This window comes from Thermobia domestica, chromosome 3, assembly GCF_964235325.1.
Source record: "Thermobia domestica chromosome 3, izTheDome1.hap1.1, whole genome shotgun sequence".
NCBI lineage: Eukaryota > Metazoa > Arthropoda > Insecta > Zygentoma > Lepismatidae > Thermobia > Thermobia domestica.
The window spans coordinates 33,988,272-34,006,536 of NC_137456.1; the positions used below are offsets into that span (position 1 = coordinate 33,988,272).

Sequence of the window (18,265 nt, forward strand, 5' to 3'; positions counted from 1 at the left end):
GGTCAAGGTGCTTGTGCAAATCCACATCGATTATTTTTACTTTAGGATTTTTGATGGCGATTGATCGGCGATGACATAGTTTTATTATCTTCAGATATTTGAATACTCGAATGTTTCAATACTTGAAGCATGAAATCTTCAGGAATAATAATAGTAATAATAATAAACTAATAATAATTATTTTTATCTCCTAGATGATTAAAAGCTAGCAGCTAAGTATCGCTCCGGTCATACCAATACAAGCAGAAACGTGACATTGGGAAATAATATTTCGGTTTGGTTTAATGTTGCCCACGACAAGAGGAATTTCTCATCTCGTTTCTAAAACAAACAAAATAACATGAAAAATAACATTTTACATTCGAGACGGGACAAGGCTATCTCAAAATTTTCGTCTCGATTTGGAGATGAGAATCGAGATGAGACGAAAAGTATCGTAAACATTTCCCGTCTTGTCTGGATTCTCGAAATACTGTATGTCCATGAGATTCATTGCTCTGCAGACTGAATCTCATAGGCTATTTCGTTACATTGTATTTCAGAGCTCATTGAACTATAATCTATGTAGGTATTTTTGTAGCAAAGCTTTTATATTTACTTCTGCATATCCTAAAAATAGTTTATTATATGCCTTACTGTTGCGTGATATTCAGTTATTTTTATTACAGTTATTTTCCTTAAACATGCAGTAAAATTCTTTCTATATGAAACTTCAGTGGAATGCTGTAGTTTAAAATGTTGGCAGTTGCAGAGGTGTGTCTTGAAGGTACGGAACCCTTTCCCCTAAATCTCTACTTTTAAGTAAGTTTTGCCAAATTTTAGGGCAAGTTTAAAACTTTTAATGCCATTCTTATTCTTATTCTTCTTCTTCTTCTTCTTCTTCTTATTATTATTATTATTATTATTATTATTATTATATCAACACCGTGTATAATCCTTAAAAGATATGCGGTTTGCATCTGAATCGTAAAAGCTAATTGACTGTCGATCTTCGTCGTCGAGAAGACTTCAGGAGGCAACGATATCGGTCACGTTCTGGGTCTGAGTCCGAAGGGGCAAGTATTTGGGCTCGAGCCAAAAATTGTTAAAAGTTATAGGCTTCAGTCAAGCATGTTCAAAACAGCTGGGACCGGGTTTAGGCTCGAGCGGCTAGGCTTACAGCTCATTCACTACCGAATCGAACCGAGAAGTGAGCCGAGCCAGCAGCTCACCCAACCGAGCGGATTTGAGCCATCGGCTTAGTTGAGCTGATTCGAGTCGTGCTGATGGACTAGTTTCAACTTAGCTGGCTCGAAGCGGTTCACATGAGAAGGGTAGGTGACAATCCCAACCGTCTCAGGTCATCGGCTCAATTGGGCCGAGCTGATGGCTCATCTCAACCGAACCGACTCGAGCTGTTCGCTCAGTTGATACGAGCCGAGCCGGTTGATATCACTACCCGGGTTGGTCTTCTGCTTGGGGTCAAGAATTCGACCGTGCAGGTCTCTGCCTTGATTATAAGAACTACAGTATATACTTATATTGGTGATTACGACATTTGATTCTGTCTCGTAATAAAAAAAAAAAAACTCTTGTCCTCTCGTTATCGAGACGAGACGAGATACACTAAAATTGCCCCACGAGATGCACTTACGAGACGAGATGCATCCCTGTCGTGAGCAACACTAAAAGTATTTCACATTACTGCTTACATTTCTCATTGCTTTCACTTTCCAGTCTAATCAGTCCATTATTTCAAAACGAGTTAAAACGAGCTGAACGAGCGAGCGAGCCATTATCAAACTCTACTCAACTCTAAACTCGACCTCGAAAACAGCGACTTGGCTCAGAACTCAACTCAAGAAAATTACCTTTGACTCGACTTGAATTGAACTCGAGTCGAGTCGAATTTTGGCTCGAATTGTGCTCATCCCTATTCGTATTTGTATTTTGTGTTTCCACTTCAACAATTTCTACTCTTCTCTCCGTTTACCTGCTGTTTCTATATTTCTCTTTCGGAGTCGTCCTTTATTTACATCATGCACTATTGTTTTTTCCAGCTTGTGACCCGCTTCAATGTCTTATTCAGTTTAGGCTTGTCTCCTTACCTTGACTACACATTTGATTGGTTTAATTTTCGCTTTTCGCGCAGGATCAATGAAAAGTTATTATTATTATTATTATTATTATTATTATTATTATTATTATTATTATTATTATTATTATTATATTATTATTGAACTTGCACGGCGAAGTTACTGTATAATACGATTTCATTTCTGTAATTTTACTCCATTGTATGTTATTTAGTTTATTAATGGACACTAAATTGTTTCCAGATCATCGAATAAATTAACTTAGGCATGCACTTTGGTGGAAATATCATTACAGGAACATAACCGGTTTGTTCCAAACATCAGGGCTGAACTTAGCAATATTTAGCTTAGGATGTTGCATGAGAAGACCAGAATTGAAGTAGGTCTTGTGTCTAATGAGACATGTGAGTCAAGATGTGTAAGTCGGTTACAGGGTCTTGGGTCAACGGGATGCACTAAGTAGAGTGTGTCGGTGGATCGTACTGGGTATGTATGTTATGGTAGGTCATGGCGGATGGTGGGTTGCAGTGGACCACGTTCTTTTGACCTACGGCCCACAGTCTACTTCACCTCTGGTGAGAGGCTTCCAATTCAGTATGGACGAGACAATATATGCTTTGTTAAATCCGAGACGAGACGAGACAAAGCGTATGCCTCGTCTCGTTTTCCAAGACGAGACGTGACAGGTCCTTGTCTGGACTCGTCGTGTTTTAAATGTTTTGAAATCATTCCATAGCCCTCTCTTGTCCGATTGTCAATTCTAACTTGTAAACTTCGTTATACTTCGAAGCCGCATGGCCTCCAATTTTACTTCTATTATTATGAGGTTTACGAAAGAAAATTAGACGAAAGGAGACTAGCTAACAATTTGTATCGTTTCGGAAACACGAGACGACACCGGGATAGCCACGAAACCAGTGGCGGATCTAGATGGTTAAAACTAGGGTCTTCCTGAATTTATACTATGATAAGTATATCATGACTTTACTATAAATTTTCAAAACTATATAAATAGTAGCTTAAATTATTTTCATCAATCTGCAGATAAGGGGCCTAGGCCCCTTAGCCTCCCTAGGCCCCCGCCCCCGAGCTACATCCGCCACTGCACAAGACGAAACACATGATTTTTGTCGCCTCTGTAAAACAGGACATTTTAACATGACGAGACGAAACAGGCAACCATGTTGTGTCTAGCGCACAATAACCACTCCTTTTATTAAATTCTGTTTTCAACTCATTATCAAGTTATTTCTCGAAATACGACCTCGGATCATCTTTTAATTGGCCGTCATTGTTCCATTCACTAACTTGTGTTCATAATTGTAATTTTTTAAAAAATCATTCTATTTTCTACTGTTTTCATTCCACGGTTAGTCTACGGTTTTCATTCTACCACTTCTGAAGTGGAATTAACATATGATATGTTATAATGGAGTTGTGAATGTTTGTATGTGTCTAATTGTTTGAAACCAGTGTATATTTAGACAATCGTTATTATGTGGTGTTAATTCCATTCATCTATTACTACTTAACTATCTATGATTGGTATCTCTATAAGTGTAGTGTTCTACGTTTCCCTTCGTAGAACAAAGTTGTTTGAAGGCTCTGGATAAAGTGTAATGGAATTGTATAATAGTCTATGCATGTAACTTTGATGGGAAAATGGAAGTTAGAACTACAGCATTATCTTTCTTTTTTCTCTTGAAATCTCTGTAATGCATTGCTTGTTCCGTTCACTGTTACGGTATCTGTCGTCGCTGCTTCCTTCAGGCGTTATTCAGCGTGCCTCGGTGGCTAGCCACTGCATAGCTCACGTGATTAATATGCATGATTCGCTGTGTAACATAGTGTTGCAATAACTTCGCTTTGTCGTTAACAAATATAGTACTTTTGCTGTTTTGAACATCAACCCAGATAGCATGTAAGCTTAAATCAAGGGTCGCTTTCCCTTGATTCTGGCTTAGCAGTGTACAGTTGATGCGACAAGCGACAATCAACGTTTATTTTATCTTGTTTTTAACTTGAAAAGAAGCTTGAATGCGACAAGCGACAATCAACGTTTATTTTAGCTTGTTTTTAACTTGAAGAGAAGCTTGAATTTATCAACTTTCTACTAAGCCTATTTCAAGCTTGATTCAAAACGCTTGACGTTTGTCGATTGATTAGAAAATGGAGCCATCTGTAGGATTGGTGAGTAGTCTTAGATATTTGGCGCTTCATTTCTTTCAAACGGTAAACAAAGGTAAGCTCTGTGTATAAAATGTAATAGTAAGCCCTAATTTAGTTTTAGTTAAAAAAAAAAGGTGAGTTTTGTTTTAAACTGGCGCGCTGAGCGCTTTTAGGATAATTTTACTATTTTAATTTTGCTTTTAGGATAGTAAGTTACTTCATTACTTTCGAAATATGGATGGAATTTTATGCTTATACTTTTTTTTTTTAAGTATGTGTTCATCCGTATAGCCTAATGTATACAATTTTTAGCCATTGGATTCTTTAATGTCAGTGATGGCTCTTGACAATTAGCATCAGCATGGGCGCCCGAAGGGGAGGGCAGGGTAGGACCCGGACCCCCTTCTGGCTTACAAAAATGTATACGTAATATAGCAAATATAGCATCCATGGAGATGGGCTCCTCCCTAGAAAAAATTTTTCGGGCGCCCCTGAACATCAGTACAAAAATTAGAGGGTTAACTTCAGCAGACGGCTTTAACATTTTAAAAATTTATAGGTGGAATACTTGATAACATGTTAAGGCATTACTTTAACAGACGGCTCTACCATATTTATATCGATTTTGTGGTCATTTTTCACTAGATTTGAGATCATACTGTTACATATAGATAATTTTGGAACTTGGGGGCCAAAATCAGGTAAAATCACCGTGTTTACAGGAGAAATGAGTTGGTGTTACGTAACTGTAATTACGGTACTAACATAACTAACCAAACCTAACCTAAATCATCAAAAACACAGAAAATATAGGAAGAAAGTACGAATTCAGGTAAAATCACCATGTAAAAATTATTGCGGATATTTTATGTATTTTTTCACTTTCCTCGTTTATGTGCATATCCTCCGTCGCTGACATGCCTGCTCGCTCCGCTCGGGACCCCCTGCTGCGCTCCTGCCCTGACTCGGTTAATGACATTCGTGCTTTTTTTGTGGCCACATAGCACAAGTTGGTTCGTGATTTATGCAATAGCTCCTCATTTAGTGGATATTCTACAAAAAGAAACCTGAAAATGCAATGTGTGAACATTTGGTAGAACCGTCTGCTCGAGTAATGCCCAAGTATCTTAACCCAGCCTAAGCTAAACTAACTTAACCTACCTAAACCAAAAAAAGTACAGAATATATAGCAAGAAAGTACAAGATTTAAGCAAAATATTGCCCCCCCCCCCAGTTCCAAAAATATGCCGTTACATAACACTTTACGTAGCATAGCTGAGCGAGCGAAGGGGAATAGAAGCCCCGCACGGCTCGTTTTTTCCTACTTTTTAAGTTACACACGTTTCGCATTGCAACCATTGCATACGGTCATTTTCCAAAGCTTCATATGTACTTACTGCCATCTCATTCCTTGCTTGCATTCATCTGCCTACCGCCTTGCCAATTAGATCCACCAAAACTTACTTCATTTCCCATTTCGTAGGATTCTATATAACAGATACGATTTATTAAGTCTAAACACATTAAAATAAGTTATTTAATTAGGTAGAGCCATCTGCTAAAGTTAACCCCATATTAATAGTGCAGGTAGTTAAATAATAATGTAAGTGTTTTAAACTCAATAAATTCTATGTGCAAATTAGTATACATGGGAAAGTAAGTATATTATGGTGGAGCTATTTGCCAGGGCGGAAGGCAGTTGAATACAAGCAAGGAACGAAATGCCAGTATTTGTATGTTAAGTTTTGGAAAATGACCCTCTACAATGGCTGCAATGCCAATCGTGTGTAACTTAAAAGATAAGGAAAAAATGAGTCCTACGGGGCTTCTAATCCCCTCCGCTCGCTCAGCTGTGGTTCGTAAAGCTTTTGTAAAGTAGTGAAATCTAGTGAAAATCTAGTGAAAAAATTAACAAAATCGATATAAATTTGGAGAGCCGTCTGCTAAAGTAATGAAAATTACGTTTTATCTCTACAATCGAGGAGAAAACTGCTTTGAATTAATACATTGCCTAAGCTTGCTTGTTTTAGCTTTCACCGATACACTACAAATTTTAACTGATGTGGCTTCCCCAAGAATCGGTACGGATTATATTTAAATACAGCAAGCCTGGACGTTTCACTCATTTTAGAATGCGCCATGCCTATTTTCGTTCCTTATGTTCTTCCATATTTATTCGGAGGTTGGTGGCAAAATTGAAATAGTTCAAATGAAGAATATAAATACTTATATCTGACTTTATTTGGTAACAATTACTTATTCTAATGTATATTTCATCAATCTTAGATTAAATGATATCACTCATTTCATCGCTTTACAATAAGTGCAAGGAAAGGTTCGATCAGGTATGGACTTTTGGGTTTAGGGTAAAAGAACGATGAATTTCGAAAAATTACTTATTAGATATTAACAATAACTCAAAATGGATTATTACGCGAAAATAAGTTGGCATATTAGTTTGAAGTTTGTATGGTAAGAAGTCGAGGGTGTAAGTTTGAGGAAAACTAGGTTTTTCGTTGCTTACCTTTTAATCTTTTTATCCTCTAAAAACAGTAACTTCTGTCTCTTGATTGAGTTTAGTGGTTTTGTTTACTTTTTTTTCTACCAGCTGAAGTCTTAATCTAAAATCTCAGAAAAATATTTGCAATCTGAACGGATGTAATAAAGAAATAATGCTATTTTTCAGGATTGGAAAACCGTGTTTTTTTTTTTTTTTTTTTAATTTTTCACTTAAACCGGAATTTTTGCTTTAAACCAGGTTTCTTTTATTTAAATAGGTTTACCTTAGATTAAAATAGAGTAACCGTTGCGCCCCCTTTTTTTAAGAGTAAAGGTAATTTGAGGCTGATGATTCGATTGAACAAGGTCGCAACCTCGAGAAATGACCTCAACCCGCTCAAACTAGAGGTCATAGGTCAACTAGTTCTGCAAACGATTTACCAGTACATCATAAATTATTCAGCAGTCTACTCCTTCAGCATTGGTTAAGCTTGAACTTTCCTTGTCGGAGGCATGATCGTTCACAAGTTGAGTGGGGGTGGGATTCGTGAAAAATACTTTTTTAACTTGTCTCTTTAATTGTGATTTTATTTTATCAAGTTCGGAGTTCCCGCCGAACTGCCTCTAGTGTCTGTCACACTAGCGGACGGTCAACAAAACTTTTCCACAGAAGCTGAACAAGTGTCTAAATTTATAACATTGGAAAGTAGATCGACGAAACAGAGATTTCTGTTAGGTTTGACTGGTTTGTTAATAATAATAATAATAATAAAAAGGTTTTATTTAGAAAGATAGTATGAATGGTCCAGAACTATTAGTCACTCCTGGTATTGATTAGCAAATTAAATTAAGCCTATATTTCTGACTTTGACTAAATTAGATCTTCTGTACTATGTAGTCTTTTAAAATTGTCCATTGATTTAATGTGTATAACTGTAGAGTGATTCCACTTTGCAGTTCTTTCCCTTTTGGTTCTTAAGTGGCTCCTAAAATATTTACAAGTATGCAAGATCACTGCAACGTATTTCTATCAGTTGACCTCCGTGGATGATGAGTCTGTGGATTTATCACCTTTGTTATCAAGGGATTCTGGTTTCGAGTTCAAATGAAGAACAATATCTCTCGAGTGCAAACTGAGTAGTGGTTCGGATCTCACTTTAAGCTGTAGGTCCCGTTCTTCATAACTCCGCTGTTATGTCCTTAACCATAGAAAGACGAAGGTTGGTCAAATTTACCCGCACTTTCTTTTTCTCTTTGCCCGAACAAATGAATTTTACAACGTTTGAAATTTTTTGTATTTTCTTCTGTAATCTAAACTTAAATTTAGTTTTATTAGAAAGCACATTATTGTGGTAGTTTTTTTTTTTTTAATAGCGCAGGTGACTGAATACATCTTTTTTAGCAACTTAGAAGTGTTAAGAGAAGTACAGTTTTACTTTAAAAGGATCATTGTAAACTTATCTATTCTTTGAATGGATGACTAAATTAACATAATCTACTTTTATACATTGAGCAAACTTAATACTCTCAGGTTTAGTATAGTAACTTGTCTACACAGGCTAATGTATTTAAAGCTACCTCATGTCTGCTAACCAAATGCGGTAGTAGTCTGTACTGGGACTTATATTTGTAATATTTCCTATTAAAATAAAATTTTACAAGTCTTAAAATAATTTTACAACTCACATTTATTAGTAGCAGCCATTAAATAACTTTAAAATACATTAGTAGGGTTAAAATTGGAATTTACAACCGCGAGCAAAATTGCCCCCTTAGTCTTTCACGTGACCAATTATAGTTTAGTCTTCCTAGGGTTAATGTTAAGATACACGGATGACTAATGATAGTGAATGATTATGAAGGAATTAGTGGCATGAGAACGGGAAATCCCTCACGAATATGATATTGTCCATCATAAATTCATGCGGCCGGAGATTGAACCAAAGATCCGTCGCACCAAAAGGCTACGTTCTACCTCTGAGCAATCAACCCTTTCCTTCCGCAGTGCTGATGAATGACGTCATACTCTAATGACCTGGTCATAATTCTCCAACGTAGTGGTCTTCTACACACGTCTTCCTAATTGTTCCCCACCTTCCACCCCCAAGATTTCTGATTAAATGAACAGCGAAATCATATTAAAATAAAATCTTTGAATTTTGTCCCACGGTTATGCGGGGCAGCCTAAAGGAGACGGTGATGATGAGAATGAATTAAATGATGGAGTGAAGAAAGTGGAGGGGAACGATAGAACCCTGAGAAAACCCACGCACACGGTGTTTGTCCACCACAAACGTACACTCATGTCCAAAACTATTGTCGCATGTCTATAAATATGTTGTTTTACGAATAAAATTTGATAACGAATTCGCCCTGTATTTCTTATAATGTTGGTATGTGCATAATCGGCAAAGACATGTATGTGGCAAATTTCATGTCAAAAGAGCAGTAAATAAGAATAATAAAACGAAAATAATACTTTCTTGTCCATTTGTTTTACTCATTCTAATTTACGTGCTTATAATTCTTTCCCTATAAAATTTTCTACAAATATACATTTCTCGATTATACACATAGTATCGGTATTAAAAGTATCCTGTAAAATCATTATCAAATTATATTCTTACAAGAAGACATTTATAGATATGCGACAATCATTTTGGGCATGAATGTACATTTTATTGTTTCAATGATTTGTGAAATAGTATATTTTCTAGTTATATTAACACCTTCAAAACAATATTTCCTAAAATTTATTGCAGATATCAGAATGGTATTTGGCCAAATGCAATCTACTTTAGCTGACCTTAGTGAAAGAGTATCTTCCGTCGAGAAGAAAGTCGACACACTTCTAAGTAATGATGTGAGTGTGAAAGCAGAGTCCATAAACGAAGAATCCGAACTTCTTGGCCTTCTGCCTCTGCGAACGTTGGATGATTTTCAAACATTTGAGAGAAAGCTTGAAGATCCTAACTTCGGAAAGAAATATGTAAGTGTCCTATCAAAACTACAAGTTATGAAGCAGGTTTCAAATCTTTGTTATATCTTTTAATTTATGTCTTTTTGGAACATCTCTTTTTTGACTAAATGTTAGCATCAACTCCATTTTGGCCAATTTAGCCATTATCATGTGTATTAGCTATGGACTATAATTTTGGCAGTAGTGGATCGTAGTCTGTACAAGCACAGGTTGCAATGTTGCAATATCAAAGGTATGTAGGTACGCGCAAGTGTTCCCCTCCCCCCCAGAAAATATTCAGGAAATATGAACAGGAAAGTCTTTTAAGCTCTATTTATATATTATTGATTAAATTGTTTCTCTAATATTGATTTAATATATAAGCTTTCTTTCAAACAACCACTATCAATATACGTTTATACACTATTTATATACAAAACCTCTACACTCATGTTATTGAACACGAGATAAATCGAATATATAGTATGTGCTGTAAGCCATGAATGATGGCGTTAATCCGAAAAGAAGAGAAAAAAGCTAGAAAATTGCATGCACGCAGTTAAACAAAATTATTTAATTATATAATCTATGCATTATTTTAGAATGGAAGGTCTTTCTTCGATCTTTTGGGCTTCAAATTTTCTATGACTTTATTGAAATCTGAAGTGCTGCTCGCCAAGTTTCTCTGAATAGAAAGCATCGCCACCGCAAATATTTTTTGCTTCATTTTCTCTAGGATCTCGAAACACCTCTCTCCTCCGACAATATGCATTTTGTTAGCATTTGTTTGTATAAATATACGGTACAAAAAGTCCATTTTCAGAAACCACGTATTTTTGTCTATAAAGAAGCATGAAATCTAAGATGTTTTCCTTCGAAAATGTAAAAAAAAAATAGTTTAACATTCCAGCAAATTAGGCTGAAGAAGACGGATGAGTATTGGAAGTAAATGATTTGATATTAATTTATGCTCTCCGCCGGAAATCGAACACAGAATCATGTGCACGAAGGACACAGAGCTAGGAATTAGACCAGTAGTAAGACATTTTCTTCTTCGAGACTCGATCGATCCCCCCCCCCCAGAATAGGTTTTTTTTTAAATCTTATCCCAAGAATTTTCACTTTTGTATTATAAGTGTTAAATAAAATCTATTGACTTCGAACGACCGCCCCCCAAACTTTCAACTTGGATTCGTCCCTTCTACCACCAGACTTATATTTGTTCTTTGCGAGTTTGTTTTGTGAATAACTTCTTTTTTCCAAGCGTCTGTATCTCCCTCACCCTATGAATTGAGTCAAGCGCTGCTAAGCGGAGGAATTTGTAACTATTACAGAAGCTGACCAGTTGCGGAAGAAAGGCAACCGCAAGAAAGCTATACGGGAAGATAGGAGCGATGCAAGAATAAATCCACTTTCTCATGTTAACAGATAGGAGCTTGCTGCCATATGCTCGATATTACTGCTTCCAGTGGCAACGTTCGCTGCCACCGGAAATGTAATCTCTCTCTTTCTTTCCGTTTTTTAATTTATTTTGTTTCAGAAATGCATCAATACTGTTTTTGCGCTCAAGAGCAGATGTTTATTTTTTACTGATATACTACATGAATACTTAAAAATAGTTTTAGTATTTAAAAAATATCCAGTTGCACAACCATGCAACATATAGTACCAGCCGCCGCTGAATTTTGGTCAACTTGCCATTCATACTTGCTAATATAGTCATTTAGGCGGCAATTAAATCTTTTGCAGTCAATTTTTTAGAACATATGAAAAACCTAAAGAAAAAGTAGTTTATCTTGGTATTTTTCTAATTCTTCTGTTTACAACAGCACTTACATTGTCATAGTAGATTAGGAACCTTTTATCAGTCTCACCTATCCGTCACGGTAAATTGGGATTCCTGAATCTGGTTTCTCCATAGTCAGTTGTTTGATTAGTTTCTAGTTTATTTTTAGTTTGGGTTGGGTTTTTCTTGTTAAGATGCGTGCATGTGTATGTATATATTTTTGTGATAGATCAATAGTGTTATCAAGACATACCCAGCATTTGAAGTTGAAAATAAATAAAGAGATTTTATTACTTCTAGTCAATGAAGGAACAAATTATATTGTGAAACTGTTTGATTTGAGGATATCAAAAGATAAATAATATTAGAACATCTTTGTAAACTAGTAGACAAAAAGTACCAAATTTTTACTTTCTTTGTTCCTAAATTCTGTTGCCTATAATTTAAGGTAAGTTGAACCATTTTTAGCTAGTTTCTGTGCGTAATTTAGCTATTTTCTGACACTACTTGTTGGCAGCACTGATTAACCCACTGTTTCTTGTTACTTTTGGAAGTGTATGTAATTTCCATATACATACACGCACACACACACATATATATATATATATATATATATATATATATATATATATATATATATATATATATATATATATATATATAGTATTTTTTCTAATTCAAACGGACAATGGTCCTTTTAAATAACCGCAATTCCGATATAAAGGTAAAAGTTACCAAATAAATCCCAGGCAAACAGTTTTTGTTAGTCACGTAGCCCATTTGATACGGCCTTCCATGAAACTCAGAACTCCACGCCCTTTTTTTTTCACACTTCACATTACGGTATTTAAAAATTAATCTAGTTTCATTCATGCTTCGTTATTTTTTTTCCACTGGTAGAAAAACATAACAATACGGACCCTTATATATATTGTTTTTCTTTTCGATTTCAGCATGCATTAGATCTAAATAATTTCCTTTTTTTCAGGTAAAAGTATTACTGTCAATTGGTGGTAAGGATTTAAAAGATTTCGCTCACAATGCAATAAGAAGAACTTTGTACGACAAGCTCGCAATGGAATTCTCCTACTCTGGCAGGACACCAAGGATCATGAAGCAAAAAAGCACACCTTTGGGTCCACCCAAATGTGCAAAAAGATCCACAGTAAGCTGATTTGAAAAGTTGTACTGAAATATTTAACTTCATTTATTTATTTATGCTAGTAACCATACAAAATTCCAGTTTGCTAATTACTAAGTCTTACTTCTCTCGTACTGGACGTGTGTTCTCATATTAGTATGTCCAAGTAATCAGAAGTAATTCTTCATGAATAAAGTATGCTTTGAGTATTTTAGGATGCTTTTACTGTCAAGTAGTATAATATGTAAATGTGTTCACCCTTACTGGGTGAATATAAAATCTGTGTAGAATATATAGGAAATTCAATAACTAATCCAACACTCTATGTTGTAAACAAAGCTTTACTGGCAAAGTACACATTTAAACAAATCTTTGCTTGAAAAAGCATTCAAAAAACAATTTGTAAGGTGTACGGAAAACCTAAAACCAAATAAAATTCCAAGGTAGAAATGATTCCAGGGCTAAATAAAGTCAATAGTGTCAACGAATTGAAATTGAAATACAGTGTAGGAATCACTATGTGAAGTATAATTTTGCACCAGACTTTTCGTGTATACCTGTAAATTTGATACTGTCTACCACACGAATTTAACTTTAAAAAAATATAACTTTGTTGGGTTGGCAACACTGTTAGTCTGGTAGTATTACATAGTATGCCAAACTGTGTCCCCTGTCGATATTTTAAAGGTGCAAAATTTCAGAGCTCTTTCTCTAACACTAGAACGCAGATAAAACACTAGAAGAATATAGCTTTCGAAGTTACCATAATTCCAGTATAAAAAGAGAAAAGCTGCAGGCTTTCAAGACGGCGAATAGTCAAACTTTCGTCTTTCTGTCGTCTTCGTCTTTCAATTTTTCGTGACAACGAAGTAAGCCAAAACTTTTTTGTAGTGTTATGGTTTTGAGTCAACGTTTCAAGTCACCTTAAATATCACCACTAAGGGCACCGGAGGAAAGTCTTGTGACACTTGTATAGAAAAATGTAACTTTTCCATTATATAATATACCAAAAGTGTGGTGAAAGATAACTTTCTATAGTACCCTTACATAAAAATCACAAAATAGGGGCCTAGCTTAGGTGACTTGAAAAATAATATAGGAATTAGTTTCAGCTCTAGGTATCCACGTTTACAAACCATACCATAATTCCCTAAAGCTATTTAAGAGGGAAATTTATTTCAAATGACTTTTTTTTAAGAATAAAAATCGCTAGTATTTGCTTGAAATTCTATCTTTCTTTTCAGCTGCTGTTCGTAAGATGTACACCGACGCAACAGAAGAAACGGTGAAGGAAGTATTGGGTCTTTGGCTGCAGCAGGCGAAGCCTAGACTACTGCGTAGGTAAGTATAGTTTTACCTATTTTCCTTACAATCACGAGAGAGATCGGAAAGTTCTTACCATCACTAAATAAGCTAGAGATGTGCAACTTGGTGAAATGAGATAAAATGTTTACCTTGTATGTATTTATTATTTTATTATCTCTTATAATTTAGCAACTTGCCTGTTACTTTCCTCGGAGGGTGGAAATTTTAACTAAAATCGAGATTCATTACTGTTTACATTTTTATTTTCTTGTCTTCTGGAAGAAAGTACCTCTGTTAGTTTAATTTTATTTTTTGATTACTCCTATCTGCTGATGATTTTTTTAAGACTAACGTTTATTCCTTGATTAATTTTGGTGTTGATTACTTCTTTTCTATACTGAAGGAAATTTCATTTTTTGAAAACTGCGATGTCACAGTAATAGAGAGATAGGCACTTTCTGTTATGTTTGCCTTCTAAAAACATTTCCTACCTACTGCATGAAAAACAGAAAGCAACTAACCTCTTTTTGTCTTGACTAATTTTAGTGTTATTTTACATCTTTTCTATCTACTGAACGAACTCATCTCTTGAGAGAAAAACTACAATACCACCCTCTTTTTTGATTGATTAGAATTAATTACTTCTTTTCTATACTAAATGAAACCATCTTACATTGTGGGAAACTCTGCAATGCCATTGTAATAGAGAAATATGCAATTGCAGAATCTTTCAGACGATAAGATTATTTCGTTTAGCATAGAAACAAGCAATAAAGTACTATAATTAATTAAGATACAGAATGGTATTGTAGTTTTTTTTCCTTCTCAAAAGATAAGGTTTCATTCAAGAGATAGAAAAGAAGTAAAATAACATTAAAACTAATCACGAAACAGTTTTTTTTTTCCTAGAAGATAAAGACTTCAGCAGTTAGAAAATTTTGTTAAAAGACAAAATAATAGTAAATGCACATTTCTCTAAGACATTCCCGAGTTTCCCGGAAGATAAGACTTCATTCAGTATGAAAAAGAAATAATCCACACCAAAATTGAACAAGAAACAAAGGTTAATGTTTTATCCACAAGATAAAAACTTCATTCAGCAGTGGCAGTAATAAAAGTAAATTTTTAAAAAAGTAAGAGTAGTTTTTTCCCCAAAGACAAAACGATTTCAATAGGATGGAGCACGCCAAAGTATGCGTATGCGTAAACACTCAACAACAAATTACCATTAAAATAAATAGGGAGACATAGGTCTTAAAATGCATTCAGAATTTGACTGGATTGAAGTAAATGAAGTGATTTGCCTGCTTTGTGCCATGTACACTGAGAAATGTTTCTGCTTTCAAAGATGGGATATAAAGAACTAGGTCGATAGGTCGCAGGAGTATTTATTACTTCTCTATAATGAATTGTGAAACGAAGCTAATGATTCCGACACGACGTTCCATGAATATGGGTCAAATAAACTTAGTGTTACAGTTACGGTAATGAGTCATCCCTTCTTCATTTGATATGTATGATGAAGGCAATATGCATGTCTTCCTATCAGTGATTCTTGTGTTTTGAAAGAATGAAAGGTTTCAAAGATGTATTCCTCCGCTGTAAGGCTCAGGATTGAAATTCGTTTGTTTTACTGTCACAAATAAATCCAAAGAATTGTTGCTCAACACCTCCTTACGTATTAGTCACCAGTAACTTTTTTTTATATTTTTAAAGAGAAATATTTCATTGAACCTCTAAGGTATGTTCCAAACTTGTTACAAAATGGTACGAAGTTGTCCGTGTACACGGTACCTATTTTAGTAAATTCTTACGCTTTTCCTGTAAATTGCGAACTACACTTTCCCATGCGTTCTGTTGTACATTACACAGGATAACGCCTTGTAGGTCATCATCTATCATTTGTGTTGCTCCGTGAAGAATACAAGGTATAGAGATTCACACACTTATGGCCTATCTTTCCTGTGAATCGTGAGATCAGATTGCATTTCATACAAGGCATGGAGAGAAAATTAAAGAAATAAGTAAATATTTGTTCTTCCATCCCTCAGTGTTTTCTTATATCAGTGATCATTTCGTTTGTTTTTCGTAACGCCGTACTTATACAACAGTACCGAGTGAGTCAATATGACATTTTCTGGATTTATCTCAATTGATGCTCTCACAGAACAATGCACGTTTTCAGCTAGGAAAAAACTGAAAATTTACTGGCACTAGAACATTGAAATAGGTAAAGTGAATAAATACCATGCAGTGGTACCAGTGATGAAACGGGTCACATACTTCGTGACTCGTAATCACGAAGTAGTCAGATCACTGACCCTGTATGACCCAGAGATATCCGTGCGATCCCGAGACGACTAAATATCAGACTATGGGAGAGTATGTTGTAACAAATGCGATTCTTTCCTTTCAAGTGTTTCTTATGAGTGATCGTCAAAATTTAATCGAATAAGGCTGTAAAACGTAAAATGTAGAATATAAGGGATTCCGCTGAACCGAAATAGTGTTTGCGTAATGTTTGTGTATAGTAGTGTTTAAAATTACTGTATTAATTTTCAGTATGGGAAGATGAATTATATTGTATTTGACAGTCAAGACACTTTGAATAAGAAGTGTCACACTGCAAATCTAACATCTGAATAGATGAGCTCGATTAGGGAATATTAATTCACTATAAAAATTCTACCGTAATGCTATAGAGATCATATTTGGAGTGCTTCCAAGCCATGGATCACCAGATCTGAGAAACGAGTGCCAGACTCTGTTGCCTTGTGTGGCACTTACTTCAAAGAATAATAATGTATTTTAATGAAAGCCTATTTATAAGGTAAACAATACGAATGTTTTCTTTTAACTGTGCAATCAATTACATGTTTTTCAGTACGTATTTATGATCGTTATTTTGCAGAGATCGAAGAAATTCAAAACCTGTAGTGGAAGGTGACACCGTTGAAGTTGAGGAGCCCAATTAAGGAAATAAGTTAGAAATAATACAAAAGATGTAAATAAGTTCAATAAATAACATTGTAATACAAGCTGATTGTTTTCATGAAACCTTATATCAGTTATTGCGTAGAATGTAGGGATAATTTATTTCAATTATGTAGCAGCAGGATGCGAAATAATAACAGTTATGATCGGCGAGAGGAGTGGATAAATAAGTAAAAAATAATAATGCACTGGAAAGTTTTGAAATGAAGATTTCATATATTGAACATCCAAAATTATTGAACTATGTGAGGTTAGGGATAATGCTTAACCACTAGGTTGTCCACTAACTGCACAGATTTACTGTAAATAGTTTGTATACTTCTGACAGTGTCAGTGTCACCATATCTCGCCAGTAAATTATTGAGGATGAATTTTCTTCCAAAATTTTGAAGTGTGGGAATGGCCATCCTCAGTATTTCGCACCCTGTGTAGCAGTGGTTCTAGGATTTAATTTATATTTCTTTCCTGAAATCTTATAATTTAAAAGTTTGCTTAGCCCTTGACGTTTGTCTAGTGGTGTACGTCTTTGGTGCGCCTAGGGTCGTGGTCGATTCCCAATGGAAGACCTTACAAACACTGAACGCATTACTGCGGATTCTACAGGTCAGTGTCTCATATAAAGCTTCGTGCTGAAATGCGACGCTCAACTTCAACATCAAACTGTGGTTAATGGTAAACTAATTGGATGCTGATCTGCCAGGTCGCATAGTATATTCACCAAGGAACTCAGGAAAAGTGTTGCTTTCTATATTGAGATAAGATACTAATCTCAATAGACTGGAGTATGGGGTATATATTCAACACCAATGTTGTGTGAGACATGGATTTATAATTTAACGTGATATCTCAATAATGTTACTCAACAGAAATAAACCTCGTGCTGCAAAGACGCATAATGGACGAAGGAAAGAAGCATAATACAGATTGTGAAAGTATAATATTTTTCTTTCATTTTGACCGAACACAACTATTCTTTTTCAGAACATTGCTTATGTAGGTTTAACAGTTCTTTCGTCCTCACCTTTACGTTTATTTTTGGAGAATTGTTGTCTATATGAGCTTGATTTCATTTTGTATAAGGTTTGAAGTGAGGTCCAGTAGTGTCAATCTTGATACAGATTTATTTCTGCACGTGAGAAAATTATTCATCTGCTTGGCGTCATGTATAATGTTTGATGTGAAGGTTAGTATAATGTTCAATGTGTAAGTTACATAAATGATGGTGTGAGTTCTTTTGCCATCTGAGGGTGTTTGGATATTGCCACCACTTTATTATCGTTCTTTTAAAATATTGCAGAAACCATAGCCTACTACTATGTTTACTGTTAATAGTAAGT

At 35.2% G+C, this 18,265-nt stretch overlaps 1 protein-coding gene across 1 annotated transcript; it reads left to right on the plus strand.

Annotated features, from left to right (window-relative positions):
• The first annotated feature begins 4,327 nt into the window (after nt 1-4,327).
• On the plus strand, nt 4,328-16,967 carry LOC145680259 (uncharacterized). Its single transcript, XM_081750604.1, has 5 exons — nt 4,328-6,325; nt 9,506-9,732; nt 12,477-12,653; nt 13,874-13,970; nt 16,846-16,967. The coding sequence occupies exons 1-4, from the start codon at nt 6,196-6,198 to the stop codon at nt 13,916-13,918; spliced, it is 579 nt and encodes a 192-aa protein (XP_081606730.1). The 5' UTR covers nt 4,328-6,195; the 3' UTR covers nt 13,919-13,970; nt 16,846-16,967.
• Nucleotides 16,968-18,265: the final 1,298 nt, after the last annotated feature.

Coding starts and splice junctions, on each gene's coding strand:
- LOC145680259 (XM_081750604.1), top strand. CDS start 6,196: ATGAAAATTACGTTTTATCTCTACAATCGAGGAGAAAACTGCTTTGAA. Junction 9,733..12,476: donor CTAACTTCGGAAAGAAATAT/GTAAGTGTCCTA, acceptor CCTTTTTTTCAG/GTAAAAGTATTACTGTCAAT. Junction 12,654..13,873: donor AATGTGCAAAAAGATCCACA/GTAAGCTGATTT, acceptor CTTTCTTTTCAG/CTGCTGTTCGTAAGATGTAC.